At 43.9% G+C, this 22,229-nt stretch overlaps 1 protein-coding gene across 1 annotated transcript in view; it reads right to left on the bottom strand.

Annotated features, from left to right (window-relative positions):
• Positions 1 to 1,500: 1,500 nt before the first annotated feature.
• LOC115474994 (protein eva-1 homolog C-like) overlaps positions 1,501 to 22,229 on the bottom strand; it is a 41,294-nt gene continuing 20,565 nt past the window's right edge. The window contains exons 4-8 of the mRNA XM_030210735.1: positions 19,859 to 20,011; positions 14,927 to 15,070; positions 9,116 to 9,187; positions 6,980 to 7,069; positions 1,501 to 2,333 (exon numbers count right to left, since the gene is read on the bottom strand). Coding sequence (XP_030066595.1) covers positions 1,951 to 2,333; positions 6,980 to 7,069; positions 9,116 to 9,187; positions 14,927 to 15,070; positions 19,859 to 20,011 — 842 coding nt within the window. The 3' untranslated portion in view covers positions 1,501 to 1,950. The remainder of the gene's footprint in view (positions 2,334 to 6,979; positions 7,070 to 9,115; positions 9,188 to 14,926; positions 15,071 to 19,858; positions 20,012 to 22,229) is intronic.

The following is a 22,229-nucleotide window of genomic DNA, read 5'->3' as shown; positions in this document are numbered from 1 at the left end:
TCGCCGGTGAAAGTTCAAGGGGGCGTGTCAGTAGATTAGCGAAGGCGGTACATGGGCGGGCATGGGCGTGGCTACCAGATGGCCGGCTTTCGCCGATAATGGAAAAAAAAAGCGGCGTTAAGCAGTATTTCGCCGGCTTTACTTGGTCCTTTTATTTTCACAACCAAGCCTCAAAAAGGTGCCCCAACTGACCAGATGACCACTGGAGGGAATGGGGTATGACCTCCCCATACTCCCCCAGTGGTCACCAATCCCCTTCCAAACTAAAAAAATAAAACTAAAAACCTTTTTTGCCAGCCTTTATGCCAGCCTCAAATGCCGTACCCACCTCCATGACAGCAGAATGTGTTGTATACTCCGACAGCCTTTCCCTGGTTGCGATGTGGCTCTCGGGTGAGTGTGACACCTTTTCTGTTAAGTGCCCTGCAGAGTCACATTAGCAATGCATTGTGGTGGGTGTAGGGTACTGGGCTGTACTCCCATGGGGCTTTTCCCCCCTGCTAACTGGGTCAGAGTGTGCCCTGTTTTGTTTCCTGTTGTAGTCCATGCGGTAGTGGCCATTTTTGTAAGCCGGTTTTAGTTCCCTTTCCTGTGTTACCCATGTTAGAGAACGTAGTTCTTACCTTGAATGGTGCTGAAAGAGGGCATTGTACACCATTGAGCCAGCTCTGACCTACTGCTAATCTTAGTACCAGGGGACTCTTTGCCAGTGGGGCCTCTGATCTGCAGTTAACTGTGAGTAAACGTGGTTATTTCAAGAAAGGACTTTTTCAGAGAGATTAGTCTTCAGGTGTGAACTGGTGTGCCAAAGTTATACAGCAGCAATAAGTCCTAGAGGCTGTATGCAGGTCCCTGGAGCAATTTTAGTGGGTGCAGTACATTTGTGGGTAGTGGGTTTGGGGGGCTCAGCTCCCAAAGTAAGGAAGCTATGCACGTGGGAGCTTTTCTGAAGTCCACTGCAGTGACCCCTAGGGTGGCTGGTTGGTGTCCTGGCATGTCAGGAGGGCCAGTGCACTAAAATGCTGGCTCCTCCCACGACCAAATGCCTTGAATTTGGCCGGGGTTTGAGATGGCCGACATAACTTTCCATTATCGCTGAAAAACAAACCCGGCCATTTGGCCGGGCTAAACCGTATTATCGAAAAAAAAGATGGCCGGCCATCTTTTTCGATAATACGGTTCCGGCCAGCTGTAGCGCCGCCGCCAACATAGATCACCGGCGGTAGTTCCAGCCCTATCGTGCAGCATTTCCTGCATTAGAGAAAATAGGAAACTATTTTCTAGTACACCAGCTACCCGGAACCATTGCACGCTACCTGGTTACCGCCCTTATTGCCACCTCAATGGGTGGCGGCAACTGCTCCTCCTTGAATGGCCACACGGTAAGAGCATGGGTATTTTCAGCCTTTTTTACCCGCTGCAGTAAAAGGGCCACAGAGTGTGGCAAAAATGGCTCCCGTCACTAGTGCAGGGCCCTTTTTACCACAGCTTGGTAAAAGGGACCCCTAAGTTAGGTGTGCAACTGGCACTATTCTATAACTTGTGAGCCTAGTTGGAAATTTGGGCGCACAACTTAATAGAATTCAAGGGATTGTGCATCTGTTACCAATTCTGAATCAGAATGAAGAAAGCAGAGAAGTGGATTCTGGCTGATAGTGCTTCTAGTTCTGCAGAGTGTCCCTAGGGCAGCTTTGTTTCACTCGCTTACTACACATGTGTGTTTGCTGCACAACATTCCTCCACAGTCTAATGCCTCAGCTTTTGCATTGTGATGTGGACTTGCATGATTAATCTCATCAACTAGGTTTCATCATACAAGAATCTTCATTTAATTGGATCTCTTTTCCATCTCGGATCAGGACTTTTATTAGTCTAGTCATTCATTCTCTTTCGGGGAAGACAGAGAGAGGGCAACACTGATGAGACCTTACTATATATTACTAATGTTATCTATTTGGTAGCTGACTTAATTTTCTGAATGGCGTAAGGGCTGGATTCCTTTGGGATCCATATCTCATCTCTGTCTGACCTCTGAATCTCAGTGGCCCCCTGTAGGGCTGCACTCAGCTCAGCGCTGAAGATGTTATTGGAGGCACGATAGCTCTGAGTCAGGCGGCGGAAGGAGGAATCAGAGGAACTGTCATCCTTGTAGATGTCCTCATTTTCATCTTTTGACCTCAGAATTCCTAACTCCAAGCTGTCCACCAGCTCCTGTTCCCAGAAGATCTTCTTTATGTCTTGTATAAACATTTTGGGGGCTAAGATGCAGAGCAGGAACACCAGGCCAGCAGAAACGCCACACAGAAAATAGAGAGCCACCTTCTCTGGGACACCTGGAGTGAAAGTAGCAACATGACACTAAAATAATGGTAAAGCAAAGCCTTGAGTCCACCAAGACATAACTATACAGCTCAAATCCCTTGGACAAAAACAGATGAAAATAAAACATTAAGCAAAACCCTGTATTCAGTCATATAAAAAACCGTAGAGCATTGTCTTAGGAAGCACATCAGTGAAGTATTCTGCAGTGGACCTTGCTATTTTTATTGAATACTGTTTTAACTGGGACTAGTAAATTCTTTGGTTTTAATTTTTTGGTTTTTAACATCTTTGCATGAGAATTCCAAGAGGTTTCTGTTTGTGGAAATACTTCTGGGAAAGGCATTAGCCACTCGGGGGCTAATTTTATAACAGGAAGCACGGACAAAACATGCACACATACTTATTTTGTCTACAAGCTGTGGTGAATTTTCAAAACAAAAGCACAGGCGTGTTTCCACTTTGAAAATTACCCAGGGAAATTATGCACTTATATTTACACTGTTTTTAGCACACATACATTTTTCTGGATTAATTTATATGCACATTGATGAATTTTTAAAACTATGTAAAAAAAACTTGCAAAACATATCCCCAGCACCCATGAGAATGCCTTTGCTTACTACAGGAAACTTATATGCACACTGCCCGCATGTGTGTAAGTTTAGCCACATGCAGGGCAACCCTAACATCAGACAAAAAATGTACCTGTTTAGTTTGAGGATCATATATTATCATATAAAGGGGCCCTTTTACAAAGTTGCGTAAGGGCCTACATGCGTGCAGTGCATGTCAAATTACTGCGCCTGGCAGTAATTCCAAGTTTGGTGCACTCTAAAAACCCACGGTAGAAAATAATTCACTATTTTCTACCGCAGGGGCATTCCCGGCAGTGGCATAGCCACAGGTGTGCCTGGGTGGGCCGGGGCCCCACCCACTTAGGGCTCAGGCCCACCCAACAGTACTGCATGTGTAGTGGTAGCTGGTGGGGATCCCAAACTCAGCCAGCTGAAGATTTCCCCCTAATGGTAACGAAAACACTACTCTCCACGATACCAGCACCTGCGCATTCTCAGTTTTCAGCACATGTGTACTGCAGACTGCCATGGTGGAAAGAAGCATTTCCCCACCAGATGAGATATTTTTGTTGGTGGTGGTCGGGGGGGGGGGGGGGGGAAGAGCACTTGGTGCCCACCCACTTCTTGCCTAGGCCCACCCAAAATCTGTAGTCTGGCTACGCCCCTGGTTCCCGGCAGTAATCAGCAGTTGGCGTGCACTGGATGGTTACCATGTAATGCATAAGCCCTTACCGCTAAGTCAATGGGTGGCTTTAATGGCTCAGGCCATAAATAGATGTGCGCTTGTTTTAATTTTGCCGCACATCCATTTGCCGCCCCCCCCCAAAAAAAACCCCCTTTTTTCAAGATGCGGTGGAGAAATGATCCAGCACGCATCCAGAACACGTGCCCACACTACCGCAGGCCATGTTTTGGTGTGCCTTTGCAAAAGGGCCCCATAGTGCCTAAAAATCCAATTATCTGGATAACGTATTGGAATATTTTTTATTGGTAGCCACACTGATGAACCTTGACCCCTACTAAGAAATTATTACCCTCTCTCTTCTCAACCTTGTGGCTAAAATTAAATTTTAGTCTTGAGCTAAGTACAGGCCCTTGTGGCTTTTAAGCAGAAGTTGAGAAACTGTACAGAATAGTGGGGGAGTTACCAAGTCACCAACCCCGCTGGCAAACCATAACAGGACCCTGACTGAAGGGATAGGAGACTTTTTTGGCTGAGTGCTTAAAACTGGTTTGAGAGCTATTAACAATCTGGCTGATGTTCAGTCAACTGCATTTTTATGTCAGGCACCAGCTATATTCCCTGATATTCAATGCCAGGCCATGTCCGGGCACTGACGTTGAATATCTGGTTATATGTTAGCTACTAAAACTTATGCAGTTAAGTGCAATATTTATCTGTTAACCACACAAGATGAACCGCATAAGATAGAGCTGCTTTTTATGCAACTCAATGTTATCCGCCATCATAATGGGGATTACTAGACTGTGAGAGACCCCTCCCCTAGGGTCACTGGGGGGAGTGAAATTAGTTGGTAATGGAGAGTGAGAAGCCCAGACCCAAAAGAAGTGTTTTTGGGGAAAGTGCTGGGTGTTGAATGACAGTAGGGGAGGAGTTTAGATTTAATAAATATTTTTGTTGTTGGGGGTAGCATGAGTTCTTTGGTTGCTTCTACCCCTGACAGGACCCTTGTGAAGAGGGGGGGGGGGGGGGGGAATGCCCTGGATGGGTTCACAAAACTAAGGCTGACCAAGGTGGAATTTTCTGACAGTAAAAGTGGAGGAGTGCTCCAAGTGGGGAACAGGGAAGCCCAGCCTGAAAGCAGAAACAGGAAAGACCCTGTTTGGAGCCAAAGAGGGTAGCCCGGAGAGGTACTCCTTTGAAGGAGTGTGCACAGACAGGGAGGTCTGGTCCAAAAGGAAGATCGCTTGTTGTACCAGTGTTGTTTCACCCAGAAAGGATGGGTATATGGACAGGAGGAGCTGTGTAGGATTTACCAATTGAACTAGAACATTTACATCATGTCCCTGAGTTTGGCTCAGGACTAATTGTTATACAGACATCAAGCTGGATTACAAATTAACTTATTTATTTTGAAAGAATTAGAACTTCCTGTTCCAAAATTTAAGTAACGTTTGTGTTTAGATTATAAAAATCTGGACTGGAGTCTTTTCTTGGCATGAGAGTGAAACTTTCTTGCTCCTGAACTACCACAGAAAAGAGTGTACAGAGTAAAAGCCCCGGCTTAATACTCTATGGTCTTCCGGATTTTTATCCGGCCCTGGCCTGTACCCAGGTCAGTGAGTAAGAAACTAAGAAACTTTTGTGATTTTATGTACCTGGTCTCAGGTATTAGCCCACGAAGAGCTAGCTGGTGCATATATATATGGGAAGATTCTATGTATGGTGCCTAAACAATCAGTGCAGAAATCAATGCCGACCACACGGTATCTAGAATATGCTCAGTTGATATCTCAGTGCCTAAAACTATGTGCCTCTATTTACACCAACAAAAATGTGGCATAAACGCTGGCGTGTAGATTTAGGTACCTTGGACCATATTCTATAATTACGTGCATAAATTTTAGAGCACCCACGAAATGCCCATTTCTCCACCTATAACCACGCCCCTTTTTGCTTGCACATGTTAGAAGTTACAGAATACACTTAGCAAGTTGTGTGTATAAATACTAATTATTGTCAATTAGTGCTCATTATTACTTGTTAAGAGCTGTTATCAACACTGATTAGCTTGTTAAGCCAATTAAGTTATACGCATTGTTATAGAATACACTTGGAGTTCAGCGTGGATTTCTAGGTGCACTATGTAGAATACAGGGGCTAAGGGCTTTATATCCACAGTTAACTGCGGAAGTGCCAGCTCTGCCCTGGAATGCCTAAAAGCAGTGGCATTCCTAGGTTGGCTGCCACCCGGGGGGGGGGGATTGTCGCTGTGCCCCCCCCCCCCGAGTGCAGCGGCATCTGCCCCCCCCCAGGGTGAGCACGACACCCCCCTGGTGCAATGACACCCCCCCCCCCCGGCGCATAACCTGTTCTGGGGCAGAGGGAGCAGGGAACCAGCGGAGCCGACAGGCGCGCGGCTCCTCTCTGCACCCCTCCAGCAGCATGCATCGGGTGGACCACCCCCACCACCCTGCCCTTGCTACGCCACTGCCCACAAGTTAGCCAGTTTTGGCTCCGGCACTAACCGCAAATATTCTGCAGCACTAACCAATTAATTGCTGCTGAATATTCACAGTTAGCCATGGTCAAGTGATATAAACAGCCAGGAGCCTCGTCAGGCTGTTTAAATCGTTTTGAACATCAGGCAGATTGTTCTTAGGCAGTGAAGATTTGGTCCCAAATGAGACACTATGCAGACAAAGATCCAGTCATGAAAAAAATGATTGTGAACCCTGCTGGGATGAAGCCCTACTTCTACCCCCTCAACCATGCGGGCGGGAGTCTGGGGAAGGAAGACCTTAACAAAAGAAAAGTTCTTCCCTTCCAGGAACATATTCAACAGTCATAGTCAGGCAAGGCTGACCTCTTACCTACCCTGAAAGTTTTGAAAATGATTGTAGTGCCAGAATTGAAGAGGGAGCAGTGTGCTGGCAGGAAGTTGGTCATACGCTACCACATGGCATGCGTGATTATGGATGCCAACCTTTGACCTAAAATTTGTTAACTCTTAACATCTACAGGACCAGTTTCAAAGTGAGTTATGCATCTACCAGCAGATGCACTGATGTCAACATGTCTAGTCCACTAAGGGAAGTGGATCCTTGCTAGCACTGATTGGTCTGCTGCTTTGCTTGATACAATATATGCCTTCCAGTGGCAAAGGCCCTCTGCATGTAATTAGCTCATAACAGGCTTATGTCTGAAATTTGTTTACCTTGAATGTTGATTTCCTGCATTTTATAGTTGTGTAAATAGCCTGTAGAATACTCAGGCACCCTAATGACATGTACAAGTTAAACTCCCCACTGATCACTTCACTTAGCATATGGTGTAATTTCTTCATCTTCCTTTTTCCATACCCACATTGGCCATTCAAGCACTTAGAATCGTCACATACCCCAAAGGTGGGCAAAAGTTTCCAAAGAACTAGTTAAAATCATCATATCTTCATGGAGCTTGGCAAGCCTTGGCCCTTTATACCAGCCACCTGTAGTGAATAAGGGACATGGAGCAGAGTCTTACTAACGAGAACAGGAAAGAAAATGCTAGGGATTTTCTCATGTTTGTCTTTCTATCCTATTATGTTATTCTATGCAGAGATTAAAAGTTTCAGGTTTTCCTTCACATGAGCAGTTTTAATCCATTTGATCTATTCTCTCCGCTGCACTGCTTTCTATTTATCACTCTGCTTTTCACTTTTTTTGTCCTTTATAGTTCTCTGCTCTGTGATTTTCTCTATTTCCTGTATGTTGTCTCTCCTCTCTTTGTGCCCTTTGCTTCCAATATCTCCTCCTTGTTCTGTTTCTTCTCCATCATTTCTCAGAATCTCCCTGATTATTTTTTCCCTCCGTTTCTTCCCTTTGTCTCTCTCCTTTTTTATACTTCCATTGTTCTTAATTTTGAGACAAATGCCCAATTTTGATTGAGATATTTGCCTATGTATCACTCACACAAGATGTTTGACATGTCTCAGACTATCTAGTCACGCAAATGACAGTTTAATCCCAGAGCATATTTTGTAGCCCATGTGCTCGAATATTTAAGATCCAACTAGACCGAAAATTAAGAATCCAAATTTATTTTTAACACTTAGAAGTAAGAGAGAGTGTATGCAGGCTTCTGTGTCACACACTTCTGTAATGTTCAGTTCCTGTGTATATAAATATATTTAATTTTGAGAAGTAATCTTTCCAGGTCATACCACCAATTCCATTAATGGGTCACAGTGGTAAAGCCTAGGACTGAATTGCTGTGAAGACTTAGGGAATCTTTTACTAAAAGTAAAATGGGCCCTGCTGCAGATAACTCAAGCTAAGCTTTAGTAAAGGTACATTAGGCATTAATGCATAAAAACATACATTGTTTACTAGGTGTGTACGACCCAAAAAGTTTTGTTTTGTATCATTTCCATCTTGTTAGTGAGAATTTGTTTTCTGTATTTTTTTGTTTGGTTGTTTATTTTTTATTTTTTTTTTCCATTATGGGAGCAATATTATTAAGACTGCACACTCTTTTGGAAAGGGCATGCACTCTTTCGGAAAAAGTGTGCAGTCTTCCAAAAGAATTGCACTATTTGCAAAGCATGCACACACTTGACTGATAAGGTGCATATGCATGCACTATTAGCTCATGAGCAATGGTTCGAGCTTGTGTACACTATTCGGAATGAGTATATATGCATTCTTTCCAAAAGAGTGAGCCCTAAATGCAAGTAGAGTGCACTCTTTGCAGAAAGTGCACTCCCTTTTGGAAAAGTGCACAGTATTAATGACACACAAAGAAAAAACAGAATTATTTTGTGGGGGTCCTGTCGTTTCTTGGGGGGGGGGGGGGAATGACATGAAACAACATGAAAATATGGTGGGTTCTATGCAATTTTGGATTGCAAATGACAACAGATGTCACTAGTGTTTTCAATGTCACTTGAACAACTGCTCATCCCTATAAACCTCTTCACCTGCCATTGGATTGGACATGGGGACTCTACCTTTAAGCATTTGCCAGTCAAGAATTGCTCATAGTAACAAAGTAACTTACTAAGAGATCGCAGATAAAGGTCAAGAACCACTCATAGTAACCACGTAAGTCACTACAAATGGCAGATAAAGACCTGCATTGTTCATTCAGTTTGCCCAACCAAGGCAACCACCAGAACCTCACCCACCACTCCATGCAGGTTACACTCTTTCATGATTAAACACTGGCATCACAAAATAACACTGCCTTACTCTCATACATCTGCATAGAATGATACAATGAAAACAATCTCTCCAGATAGCTTATGAACATTCTAAAACCACAGCTAAAAGGCCCTTCAGATTTGAATCTAGTGTGCAATGTATGAAAAAAGAGAGATCGTGTGCATTTGACCACATGAGTAATATTCTACATGAAGCAATCTTAAAATCAAAGAAAAACAAGAAGAAAAGGTAGCACACCATTGACTTTGTTCTGCTGTAGCTTTGTAATTAACAACTTCGTATTATAAGGAAAAACCTACAATACTCATAAATCAACAGGAAGAGTTTCTTACCGTGTGTATAGTCTGACAGTGAGAACGGGTCTGAGGATCCATGGCCCACCTCCTCCAGCAGCTGTTTTGGCACTGAAACAACAAAATACTTCATATATAACAGAAGATGGTAACACTTGAATTACAGTATGTAGACAGCATAAATAATGATAGCTTTAATATAAGGATTCTTCATGATATGATGGGCCTAATGTGACAATTAAGACTGAAGATTATTGAGAGTTGACACCATTGTAAAAATGAATAGTTACTTATACTAGTAAGATAGCTCTCAACCAAGGTCTGCAATACCAAGAGGGGCAGTTTCGATATGATGTCTAAGTCCGACTTTGGACGTTCTGCAGAAACACGTCCAAAATCTGAATCACAAAGAATGTCATTTTTGGACATTTTATTTTTTGGTCCATTTTCGGGGAAAAAAAACGTCCAGGTGCAAAATGCACAAAATCAAGCCATTGAGATATAGGAGGAGTCAGCATTTTTAGTACACTGGTCCCCATGACATCCCAGGAAAGCAACAGGGCACCCTAGGGGGCACTGCAGTGGACTTCATAAAATGCTCCCAGGTACACATCTCACCATTACTCCCTTACCTTGTCTGCTGAGCCCCCCAAAACCTATTCAAAACCCACTACCCCCAACTGTACACCACTACTACTACTACTACTATTAAACATTTCTATAGCACTACTAGACTTACGCAGCGCTGATAGCCCTTATGGGTGAAGGGGGCACATATATGTGGGTACAGTGGGTTTCTGGTGAGTTTTGGAGGGCTCACCATTTCCTCCACAAGTGTAACAGGTAGGGAGAGATAGAAGCCTGGGTCCACCTGTCTGCAGTGCACTGCACCCACCACTAGACTACTCCAGGAACCTGCATGCTGTTCTAATGGACCTGAGTATAACATCTGAGGCTGGCAAGTAATGTTTTTCATCACATTTTTGGGGGGTGGGAGGAAGTTAGTGACCACTGGGGGAATAAGGGGAGATCATCCCTGATCCCCTCCAGTAGTCATCTGGTTATTTAGGGCACCTTTTTGTGCCTTATCAAACATATAAATGGCGAGTGACTGTACTCACTCACAAATGCGCAGTACAGACATCCCTTTCTGTCCTGCCCCCATGTCAATACGTGATGATGGGGGCGGGACAGAGAGGGAAACTGCGCAAAGCCGCTGATGTCGCTACCGCTCCCCCCCGAGGTCGCCGCTGCCGCTACCGCTACCTCTCCCCCCCCGAGGTCGCCGCTGCCCCCTCCACCTGGCCTGAGCACTCTCTTCGGTATTGAACTTACATCAGCGAAACGCAGCACGCAGACCAGCTGAGCTCCCGTCGCCCTTTCTTCCCTGCCTGTGTCCAGCCCTCGCCGACGTTACTGCCTGCATTTCGCCGATGTAAGTTCAATACCGAAGAGAGGGACCGGGCCGGGTGCAGGGGTAGCGGCAACCTCAGGGGGGAGGGGCAGCGGGGAGGGGGCCTTGCCAAAACCCCATACTAGCCTGTTTTAACTGGCTCAACGGCTAGTTTGTTATAAAACAGGTCTATCAAAACGTCTTAGTTTTAGTCCTGGACATTTTTGTTTTTTTTTCCGTTATGGCTGAAAAATGTCTAAGTCTCAGGAATGCCCAAGTCCTGCCCTGAACATGCCCCTGATACGCTCCCTTGAGATTTGGACGCACTTCTGATGGACTTCAAAGAAAATCATCTAAAAATAGGTTTGAGAATACTGATTTGGACCTTTTTGTGCGAAAAACGTCCAAATGCAGACTTATGCCACTTTTGGGATGTTTTTCTCTTTTGAAAATGAGCCCACAAGTAAGCTACAAATAATTTGTTAAGTATATTGCACAAGTATAATGTAAAAGCAGAAACAGATATAGGTGTAACATTTTAAGCAATCATATTAAGACAGAAGCAGAGGTGGTACCCTCAAACAATAGAAACATGTTATTAGAAAGAAACTATAATGAACTACATCTCAAAAAAAGCAGCTAAATGATGAAATGCACCCTGAAACATGCTAGTGCACCTGTGGCTAGAATTCAGTCTTGATTTGCACAATGGAGTGCAGTAACTGCAGGCAAGTTTCAGAAAAAGTCTGACATACTGTGATGATTTCTTTGGTGCTTAGTGGCCCTTTTACAAAAGCATGTAAGGGCCTATGTGCATCCAGCGCATGCCAAATCCGCATTACCGCCTGGCTACTGCGTCCCCCAGGTGGTAATCCTAAATTTGGCATCCGCCAAAAACACACTGTAGAAAATATATGGGTGTGCACTGCATGCCTATCGCTCGGGTAGTGTGTGAGCCCTTACTGCTAAGTCAATGGGCAGCGGTAAGGTCTCAGGCCGAAAACTGGACGTGCGCTGGTTTTGATTTTGCCACACTTGCATTTGTGGGCCCCAGGACATGGCAAAAACTGGCCCAGCGTGCACACAAAAGATGCACTTGCACTGCAGCAGGCCACTTTTTGCCGTGGCTTAGTAAAAGGGCCCCTTAGCAAATTGAAGACCAATCAAGGTGGATTGAGATTTTTGTCTCTTAAAGAGAGTGAATAGTGCTTTTACAATTTTGTGGTTCCTCAGCATCCTTCATATGTTGACACGTCGGGGGTCATTTTAGATTAGACATGCATATATCAGCATTTAGACATGTACACGACTCTTAATTCTCATCTCAACAACAGCTATTAATGATACTTTCTTATCGTCGATGCTGCTTTGAACCTATCTGCTCATCAGTTTTTAGTGCTCTAAGGGCTACTCTCTAGAACTCTCTACCACTTGATATAAGACTCAATCCTTCCTATCAAAAATTCATATCTAGTTTAAAAACATACTATTTTTGGAAAACATTTGAATGTAACTAACAATTTTAAATCCATAGATCATGGTATGATGCTGGATCTTTGGGTATTGAAGTAAACCGAAGGTCCACCTCTTTTTTTTTCTTTTAATTCTAATTGTTCTATACTTCTTTCTTTTAGATATTGTAATTTGTACTGATGTAATTTCTAAAGCCCTGTTTCAGAAAGCTGAGATATGTACATATGGTAAGGGCCAGTGGTGTAGCTACGTGGGGCCAAGGGGGCCTGGCCCCCCCCCCCCCAATTTCCTCTGGGCTCCTGGTTTTGCTGACTGGGGTCCCCAACCCACGCCAGCTGAAGCTTTGTCCAGCGCTGGTCTCCGGCGCCACCGTGTTGCCTGCCCTGCTCTCTCTTCCCCCTCACATCCTGCACGCTCCTTTTAGAGAAGTTGAGCATGCTCAGTTTCATTAAAAGGAGCTTGCATGACATGAGGGGGAAGAGAAAGCAGGGCAGGCAATGCTGCGGCGCCGGAGACCGGCGCTGGAGAAGGCTTCAGCTGGTGGGGATTGGGGGCCCCTTCCAGCCAAGGTGTTTGCTGCAGCAGTGTGTGGGGAGTGGCAGGGTGGGTGGGCATGGTGAGGTGGTGGCGGGGGTGGGGGGTGGGTGGAGGCAGGGCAGCAGACCAAAATGTGCCCCCTACCTTAGGTTCTGGCCCCCTCCCACCATGAGGTCTGGCTACGCCCCTGGCAAGGGCGTTTCTTTTGGGCAGGACTAGGTGGGATAAAATACATACATGTATTCCCTATGTCAGAAGGGGAATGCACATTTATGCTCAAAGAGATTAATATTGGGACATCTAGGTTTCAGAGCAGTGCTTGTGCTTGGCAATGCTCCACAGGAGGGATTATGGAAGGTTGCCCCCCCCTAATCCCTCAGAGTTTCCACGACTTCCAAAATCAATTGTGCTGAATGTTTGCAGGCTCTTTCCTTAATCAGCTGAAAAGATAGACATCTATGTAGCTATGTTTCCTCCATTGTTGTGATCAATGTTTATCTTTCTAAATTGATGCCCTTACCACCCGTAACTGCTGCCTGCAGGTCTATTCTTGCATGTATTTGTCACCAGATCCTATTCCAAAATACAACCGGAATTTGACACAGCCCAAACTGGATATCCCAATTCTAATTTCTATGCTGTCGAAAATGGGCCTTACATATGCATTGTGACAAAGAACTAGGGTTCATTTGTCAGGGAAAAGGAGAGTGTTGGAATAATAGTGCATTTGTCTCCACTTTAAAAACTGAACTAAGATAGAATGTTTACCTTTGAGAAGTTTTGGACCACAAAACAATGAGGCATGAGGTCAGCAGCTCCAGGCTCAATAGCAAGCCTGGGAAAGAGTGGTGACTCAGCAGGAGATTAGTTGCTTTAATTAAGAGTCATTTTCCATGCTGTCAGGGTTAATAGTTGCACGCATGCTGAGAACAGGGTTTAAAGGGAGGTTTTCCTTTGGGTGCTGGACAGAAAGAAATGGCGAGGGAAGAGAGACATCATTCCCTGGATCTAGAGCAGGGGTTGGCAACCACATTTGTTGAGGGCCACAGCCCAGTAGGGTTTTCAAGATTCCAACAATGAATATGCATGAGATCTATTTGCATACAATAGAAGCAGTACATGCAAATCAGTCTCATGCATACAGTATTCATTGTGGAAATCTTGAAAACCCCAACTGGGTTGTGGCCCTGAATGATTGTGGGTGCCCACCCCTGGTCTAAAGAGAGTCAGGGAGGACAGGAAAGGAGTTCCCAGGATCATGTCTCCATTCCAGTACCAAGTTGTTATTTGTGGGAGTTGAAGCAAAATTCCTAAGGTGCACTAGTGCTTAGAAGAAGGGCAAGGAAGGATCCCATAGCCAGGGGTCTCAGGTAAAGGCAAGGAAGGGGTGCACCTGAAGGTCTCCTATGAGTGTGGGGATTGGCAGGGTGCAGGAGGAGAGTAGTTTCCCTATGAAAAGTGCACAATCCTGGATTTTTCAGCCTTAATTGTGCAGCTGCTAAAGCTGCAGAGCTCTCAGGTAGGGACAGAAAAAGGTCATTCATTTTGTTATCGCTTCTTCAAAAGGGGGTGAATCTTATTCAAACCTTCTTAAGAGCATGTTCTTCTAGGAAGAAGGAGAGGGGTACAGCTGGCAAGATGTGAATGCTAGGGTTGCTAAAGGAATACCTTCACTTGTTGAGAGATTTTGAGTTCATGAGAGGTGGGATTTGGTGCAGGAAGTCTTAAATTACTGGAAATATACAGTGGGTGGGTGTACCTGGAAATAAAAGGGCTGAGCCTCAGTGCACATAACAATCTAGGCAGGGGTGTGCTGGTAAATTTTTAACAACAGGCTCTTTCTCCGGAAGTAGCCAGCTCTGCAGTTGGAAGGGCCACGGGCTGTCAGGGGGGGGGGGGGGGGTGTCAACACTTGCCTCTCTCTCCTCCCTCCCTTCGTGCGGGCACACTAGGCATACCTTTGCTGGCAGCCAATAAATGGACTGCCACCACTCCCAATGTCTTGCTCTGAGCAGCATGCTGGAACTTCTCTCATATGCTGGAGAAGTCCCAGCCTGCTGCCCAGAGCTGGAAACAAGGAGCGGGGAGCAGCAGCAGTCTAATTACTTGGCTGGCAGGGCTCAGCATCCCCACCAGCAAAGTAAAAGAGAATTGAGCAGGGGGCCCAAGCCCACATTTTGGGAGCCAGTTGTTAAAGTAGCCATGGAGGGCCCTACTGTAACAACCGGCTCCCAAAATTCTTAAAACCTTAACAACCGGCTCTTGCGAGCCTGTGAGAGCCTGCTCCAGTACACCACTGAATCTAGGATAAGTACAAATGATGAAGAAGCTGGTACTATAAGAGAGGATATAAGAAAAGCTGGACTGGATCTTGTATCAGCAGTAGCTAGGAGTCTGGGTGTAGCTGAATACAGTTTGCTATAATTAAAGAGGTTCAAGTCTCTTACCACATGTGTAAGACACGGTGAGTTGCTTCCTTATCCCAGGGAAACAGGGATCACCAAAAGTTTCTGTGTTGGCAACAACTGAGCACGTCTGCTTGCTGTAGCACTTTCTGGAAACTTTCTTTAAGGCAACGGCAGATAAGCACTCTAGAATCATACAGAGAATCTATTAATTCATGGACATCTGAAAGTTATATGCTTCCAATCACAAGGACCATCTGCCCCACTGCTTTTTTTGTGAAAATTGTACAGCCCATGGCCAGAATACCTATTTTGATCTGTTTTGAAAGCATGACAGCAGGAATATGTATTATAGCAATACACCAGAGTGTATCTCATGGTCTTATGACTTTACCTAATGTGAGTAATCCATTGGTTATGTTGGAACCTGTGGTGAACATGTCTGTTTGCCCAACCAAGAACCACATTAAAAGGTAATTGTATAAACCATTTATCACATGTAAAATAGTATCTTTTATTTATTTAATTACAAATATTTATATTCTGCATTTTATTTATTTAATTACAAATATTTATATTCTGCATAGTTCACAGTTCCTGGCAGATTACAAGGTCACATGCGTAATAACATTTTCTGACAACAAATGTTACATAGAATAAAAGACAGAAAATTGTTTTTATAAAATTGTGCAGGGAAATACATGCATGAAATACATATAGCAACAATGCTTAAAAGTGGGCTATGTGTAAGCATTCACAGGGGTGGCATTTGAGAAGATTGGAGCAAAGTTCAAAGGTACATGTTTATTTGATAAAATACCACTCAATAATGGCTGTAGCTCCACTGTGGAAAGTTCAAAACATAGAAAAAAAGAAATCCACAGCTTTTGTGAGTATAGATCTGGTGACCTCAGTGGTGCAACTTGCTGGCGTTTTTTATATTTTTACGCGGCAAGAATTATAATACCTACCTCCTCATCAGTCAGCAGATAAACCTATCTTTTTATTGTTTATCAAAACTTTAAAAAAAAAATTTTTTTTGCTGGTTTCTACCTCACTTTGTTTAAATGCACATGAAATAATCATTAAATAGAATACTCAACTGAATGCTGGTTTAGAAAAATGTTGGGTCTGGGCCAACTGCTGACATGATTCATGTTTTGTATAAGCTGTATCAAGGATCTTCTCCTCAGACTTAAGTGCCAGCTGCCTGGTAATACTAAGTTATATCCCAGGTTTATCTGCTGCCGATGAGGAGGTGGGTGTTGTAATTCTTGCAGCGCAAAAAATAAAAAAAACTCCAGCAAGTTGCAGTGCTGAGGTCACCAGATCTATATTCACAAAGGCCATGGATTTCTTTTCTTCTCTATTTTATAAAACATGCGTGTACCTGCTCTTATTTACATGCATTAGTTGCACCTGCCTCCAGATGGGTGTAACTTTGTGCATGAACTTCTGTGCATTATCGAGGAATTGTTCTGGGAGTGTATTTTATAAAGATATGTACAAATATGTAGGGCCCTATCTTCAGCTGCCAGTGCTTTTGCTCTCCACTGCTGGTGTTAAACCCGGATATTCAATGCAGGGTCGTTCCCAGCAGTGGCGTAGCTACGTGGGGCCTGAGGGGGCCCGGGCCCCTGTAGATTTGGCCCTGGCCCCCTGCCCCACGATCCCCTTCAACCCCCCTCCCGCCACTAACTCTCCCCTGCCGTCGCTGCCCGCCCCGTCGCCGCAAATGATACCTTTTTTGAAGAGAGACTTCCTTCCACGCTCGAGTAGCGCCTTTCTTCAACGAAGTTCCAGCGATCAGCTGATCGCCGGAACTTCGTTGAAGAAAGGCGCTACTCGAGCACGGAAGGAAGTCTCTCTTCAAAAAAGGTATCATTTGCGGCGACGGGGCGGGCGGCGACGGCGGGGGAGAGTTGGTGGTGGGAGGGGGGTTGAAGGGGATCGTGGGCAGGCCGGCAGGGGGGTTCCGATGTGGTGGCGGCAGCTCGGGGGGGGGGGCGGCTAAACAGTGCCCCCCCACCTCGGGCTCTGGCCCCCCTCCTGGCGAGGTCTGGCTACGCCCCTGGTTCCCAGCGACCAGCAACGTATATCCGGGAGGGGGGGGGGTTTAACCGTTAAAATGTTAACTGGTTAGGCACCGATATTCAGCACTAATCTGTTAACCTTTTAGCGGTTAAAGAGAGAACAGATGTTAATGCAGTCCTACTTGACCACTAAACTTATCCGGTTAGGTGCTGAATATTGGCGGCTAACCGGATAAGTTGTGCAATATAGCACTAGGCACTAACCAACAATATTCAGTGGAGATAGACAGTTATCTGCCACACACTGATATGCTATTTAACTAGTCAGTGGTCATGTCTGTCCGATTAAATAGCTTTGATTTTTTTTTTGGGGGGGAGGGTAGAGTTTATAGTTTATCGTTCTACAGCATATTTACAAAGATACATAGGCATAGTTTATGTGGATGCCTGACATATAAACCCTATTCACCTCAACAGAAAAGCTGTTCTAGAACTGGATTGGTGGATTTCACCCTGAATTCTAACTTGATGTTGTCAACTCACATAGGGGGTCTTTTACTAAAGCTTAGCTCAAGTTATCTGCACCAGGACCCATGCCCTGCTGCAGATAACTCAAGCTAAACTTTAGTAAAAGGGGGTCATAAGTTATTATATAAATGGGAAAAAGCTGACACTCTTTATGCTTTACAGAGACTGCATGTAGAGGGCGCTGGTGATCAGCATATGAACCAAGATATTCAGCAACAATGCTCTATCATCCCTGAATTATGGCAAGCTTTGTTTATCAATAGAAATCAAACAAAATAAAACATGGAAAAGAAAATAAGATGATACCTTTTTTATTGGACATAACTTAATACATTTCTTGATTAGCAAGCTTTGGAAACTGACTTTCTTGTATTATGTAAATTGGTAATTAATTAAATTTCATACAGATAGACAGAGCTATAGATATATACAGTACATATACATAGAAAAGCACTAGACCATTGATTAAAATGCAACATGGTATATCATCAGTGTGTTTTGGTGCCAGTACTCAATGCTAGGCCACCCTTCAAGGGTGGGGTGATCACTGAGGGACCCACCCCACAATAGCCAGGCCTCCTGCAACTATTCACAGAATCTATGACAAAGCAGAATTGGTGTGTAGAGCCTGAGCTCTTTAATAAAAACTTGGGGACCATGTATCAATTTTAGCAGAGAATGGAAAAGGTGTCGGTACTCAGTACCCCCAAGTACTCCCTCAAAAAAAGCCCTGTATATCATAAAGGTGTAGTTAGCACAGAATTAAAAAAAAAAAATTTTCATCTAATGTGTTGTATTGATAAATAAGGGAGACTGATCATATGATTGATGGTTGTTCTAGAATGACAATCCAGCTTGTTTTCGAAAGAGAAGGGCGCCCATCTTCCGACACAAATCGGGAGATGGGCACCCTTCTCCTAAGGGGGACCAAATCGGTATAATTGAAAGCCGATTTTGGCCACCCTCAACTGCTTTCCATCGCAGGGACAGCCAAAGTTCAGGGGGGCATGTCGACAGTGTACCAAAAGTGGGATGGGGGCGTGGTTAAGAGATAGGCATCCTCGGCCAATAATGGAAGGGCATCCTTGACGAGCATTTGGCCGACTTTACGTGGTCCCTTTTTGTTCACGACCAAGCCTCGAAAAGGTGTCCAAACTGACCAGATGAGCACCGGAGGGAATAGGGGATCACCTCCCCTTACTCCCCCAGTGGTCACCAACCCCCTCCCACCCAAAAAAAACAAATTAAAAAACATTTTTTCCAGCCTCTATGCCAGCCTCAAATGTCATACCCAACTCCATCACAACACTATGCAGGTTGCTGGAGCAGTTTTTAGTGGGTACTATAGTGCACTTCAGGCAGGCGGACCCAGGCCCATCCCCCCCCCCCCCAGTTACACTTGTGGTGGTAAATGGGAGCCCTCCAAAACCCACCACAAACTCACTGTACCCACATGTAAGTGCCCCCCTTTACCCTTTAAGAGTTATGGAACTGTTGTACAGTTGTGGGTAGTGAGTTTTTGGGGGTATGGGGGGGCTCAACATCCAAGGTAAGGGAGCTATGAACCTGAGAGCAATTTTTGAAGTCCACTGCAGTGCTCCCTAGGGTGCCCGGTTGGTGTCCTGGCATGTGATGGGGGATCAGTGCACTAGGAATGCTGGCTCCTCCCACGACCAAATGGCTTGGATTTGGTCATTTTTGAGATGGCCGGCCTCGGTTTCCATTATCGGTGAAACCGAGGTCGGCCATCTCTAAGTCCGGCGATCTCAACATTTAGGTCGACCATCTCTAAGGTTGACTTAAATGTTGAGATTTGGTCGGCCCCGACCGTATTATCGAAACGAAAGATGGACGCCCATCTTGTTCAATAATACGGTTGGCTCCGCCCCTTCCCGGGGCCATCCCCGGAGATGGGTGCCCTTAGAGATGGATGCCTCCATTTCATTATGCCCCTCCACGTTACGAAATAAATTGTCATTACTGAAAAAAAACATTTGCTCATCTTTCCTGTTTTCAAGAATATGCTGGCAGGTCTATTGGATTTTCCAGGTTCAAAAGCATTACATAAGAGACATTAAAAACAGCAATACATCTGTCATATTACTGTAAATAACAGACCAAGTACAGAGCACATACACCAGATCTCCTGCTATTTAGGGTGGTGTTTGTGGAGTAAACTGGTTCTGGATTACTTCATAGTCAGTTTGGTTTTCAGGATATCTAAAATTCATATGCTAGAGATATGTTTCCTTGTGTACTGGCAGCATTACTAACAGCATGGCTGATCTGAAGGGTTCAACTGAAAGTATCTAAGTGACCTGAGTACTGTGATGGTGTTGATCTGATGTCACATTATTATTTTTTCATACTTTGAAAACTAATACCCAAAGACAATCTTCAGAATATACCATACCTATATCTGGCCAGGTACTCTTTCCAGAATCGCACTCAGAATCTCTCTGGAAGGATCTTCCATAACTTGCAGAGTAAATCGCCAGGATTGAATTGTTTTTGCACTGGAGTCTTAATTTTTTATTCTCACACACTGTCTTGATTCGGTGGCTATCTGTGAAGTAACACAGCAGATACACTGTGCATCATTAAGTTTTGTTCACTTTGCTTGTAAAATCATTGAAGGACTCTTTCAACCAAGATTTCTGTAGCTTTAATCTTTGGTATGAAGCATTTCATGAAATCTCAATTCCCAGTTTCAATGTCTATTTATATAAATAAGAATCAACACTGGCTATAAATATTGACTAAAATGGCCCCAATATTGACTGATGTCTCTTGTGCTTTTTCAAATTGATGGAATAATTAGAGATCTCATTTGAAGGAAAATCATTACAAATAATCATGTTTTAATGGTCCCTTTTGCAAAGATGAATCTGGATTTGGTGTAGCTTCTAATACTTTATGATAGTGTATACCATGGGGTCCTGTTATTAAGTTGCGGTAAGCACTAATATGTGCTTACTGCAGCAAATAATAACTTACCGTGGGACACCTGAGCAGTAATTTTCGCATATATACATGCTACCCACGTGCTAAAAATAAAATTTACTTTTTAGCATTGGGCGGGTCTGGTGGAAGAAAGTGGATGTGTTCTGTGCTAATCAGTTAGTGCAGTTACATTGTCACGTGATAACTGATTAACCTGTGTTTAGTACGTGAGTCCTCACTGCCTACATAATGGGTGGTAGTACGGGCTAACGTGCTAATGAGAGAAGAGAACATTTCTCTGGGTAAATGAATATTATTTTGCTATGTGTTTTGGTTATTTAAAGACTGGGGATATATGAGGAATTGTAGGTTTTAAAAATACAAACTTTATTAACTGGTTTCCATAGTGTAAAATCCTTTTCCCCATAGTTTTAAACTTGAATTTTCTGTCAGAACCTATGGCATTAGCAGGGCCTGGTTCAGTCTACATTTATAGTCTTCACTTATAGTCAATTATTCTAATTAGGATAACAAGAGGGAAGTTTTCATTACAGAGGTTTAATTACATTTCATTATTTTCTAAATAAATCACACAATATACCACATAATCTTAAGGTTCTTTATATTAGTCTGTTAAGTTTTAAATAATTAAACAACTCAATAATATGCAGACCGCAGTCCAGTAGCAAGAGGGGTGCAATGAGTGTCACATGAATGATTATCTCCCAGTTGGCAAGAGGTCATATTTATTTATTTTTTTTTTATTTATTGCATTTGTATCCCACATTTTCCCACCTATTTGCGGGCTCAGTGTGGCTTACAATACATTGTGAATGATGGAAATACAATTTGTTGCAGTACGATTATGGGTTACATTGTGAAGAGTTATGGGAAGACAGAGTCAAAATATCTTTTGGGAATAGAACAATGGAATGTAACAATGGGGAATTGATAGGGCGATAAAATAATAGCAAGAGAACATTAGGGTATGACAATTTTATCTGTGGGTAGAGTTTTAAGTGTGGTGAAAATACGGGGGAAGAGAACTCAGAAGAGAATGTATTGATGCATTTCTATTAATGTGTATGGACTTCATGTGTTTTGATCCTTGCAATAAATTTTCTCAAAGACATGAGTCTTCAATAGTTTGCGGAAGTCGGTTAGTTCGTAGATCGTTTTCAGGTTGCGTGGTAGTGTATTCCAGAATTGCGTGCTCATATAAGAGAAGGTTGATGCATGCAGTACTTTGTATTTTATGCCTTTGCACTTAGGGAAGTGGAGATTGAGGAAAGTTCGGGTTGATCTTTTAGTGTTTCTGGGTGGCAAGTCTATTAAATCAGACATGTATGCAGGGGCTTCACCGTGAATGATTTTGTGGACTAAGGTGCATACTTTAAAAGTGATACGTTCCTTGAGTGGGAGCCAGTGTAGTTTCTCACGTAAGGGTTTTGCACTTTCGTATTTTGGTTTTCCGAAGATGAGTCTGGCTGCTGTATTCTGGGTTGTTTGAAGTTTCCTCAGTATTTGTTCTTTGCAGCCTGCGTATAGTGAGTTGCAGTAGTCCAGGTGATTGAGTACGAGTGATTGCACTAGGCTGCGGAAGATGGATCTTGCCCAGGTGTTCATGATGTATAGACTTTGGTTGATTTCGTTGGAGATTTCATTAATGTCTTGTTTGAAAGGAATATATATGGTTACATCATCGGCGTATATGTATGGGTTAAGGTTATGGTTTGATAGAAGGTTTGCCAAGGGGATCATCATTAGGTTGAAAATAGTTGGTGAGAGGGGGGATCCCTGCGGTACTCCACACTCAGGTGTCCATGCAGCAGACGTAGTTG

This window comes from Microcaecilia unicolor, chromosome 7 (genome assembly GCF_901765095.1).
Source record: "Microcaecilia unicolor chromosome 7, aMicUni1.1, whole genome shotgun sequence".
Classification (NCBI taxonomy): domain Eukaryota; kingdom Metazoa; phylum Chordata; class Amphibia; order Gymnophiona; family Siphonopidae; genus Microcaecilia; species Microcaecilia unicolor.
The sequence above is the reverse complement of the archived record's forward strand: the minus strand, read 5'-3'. Positions and strand labels throughout refer to the sequence as shown.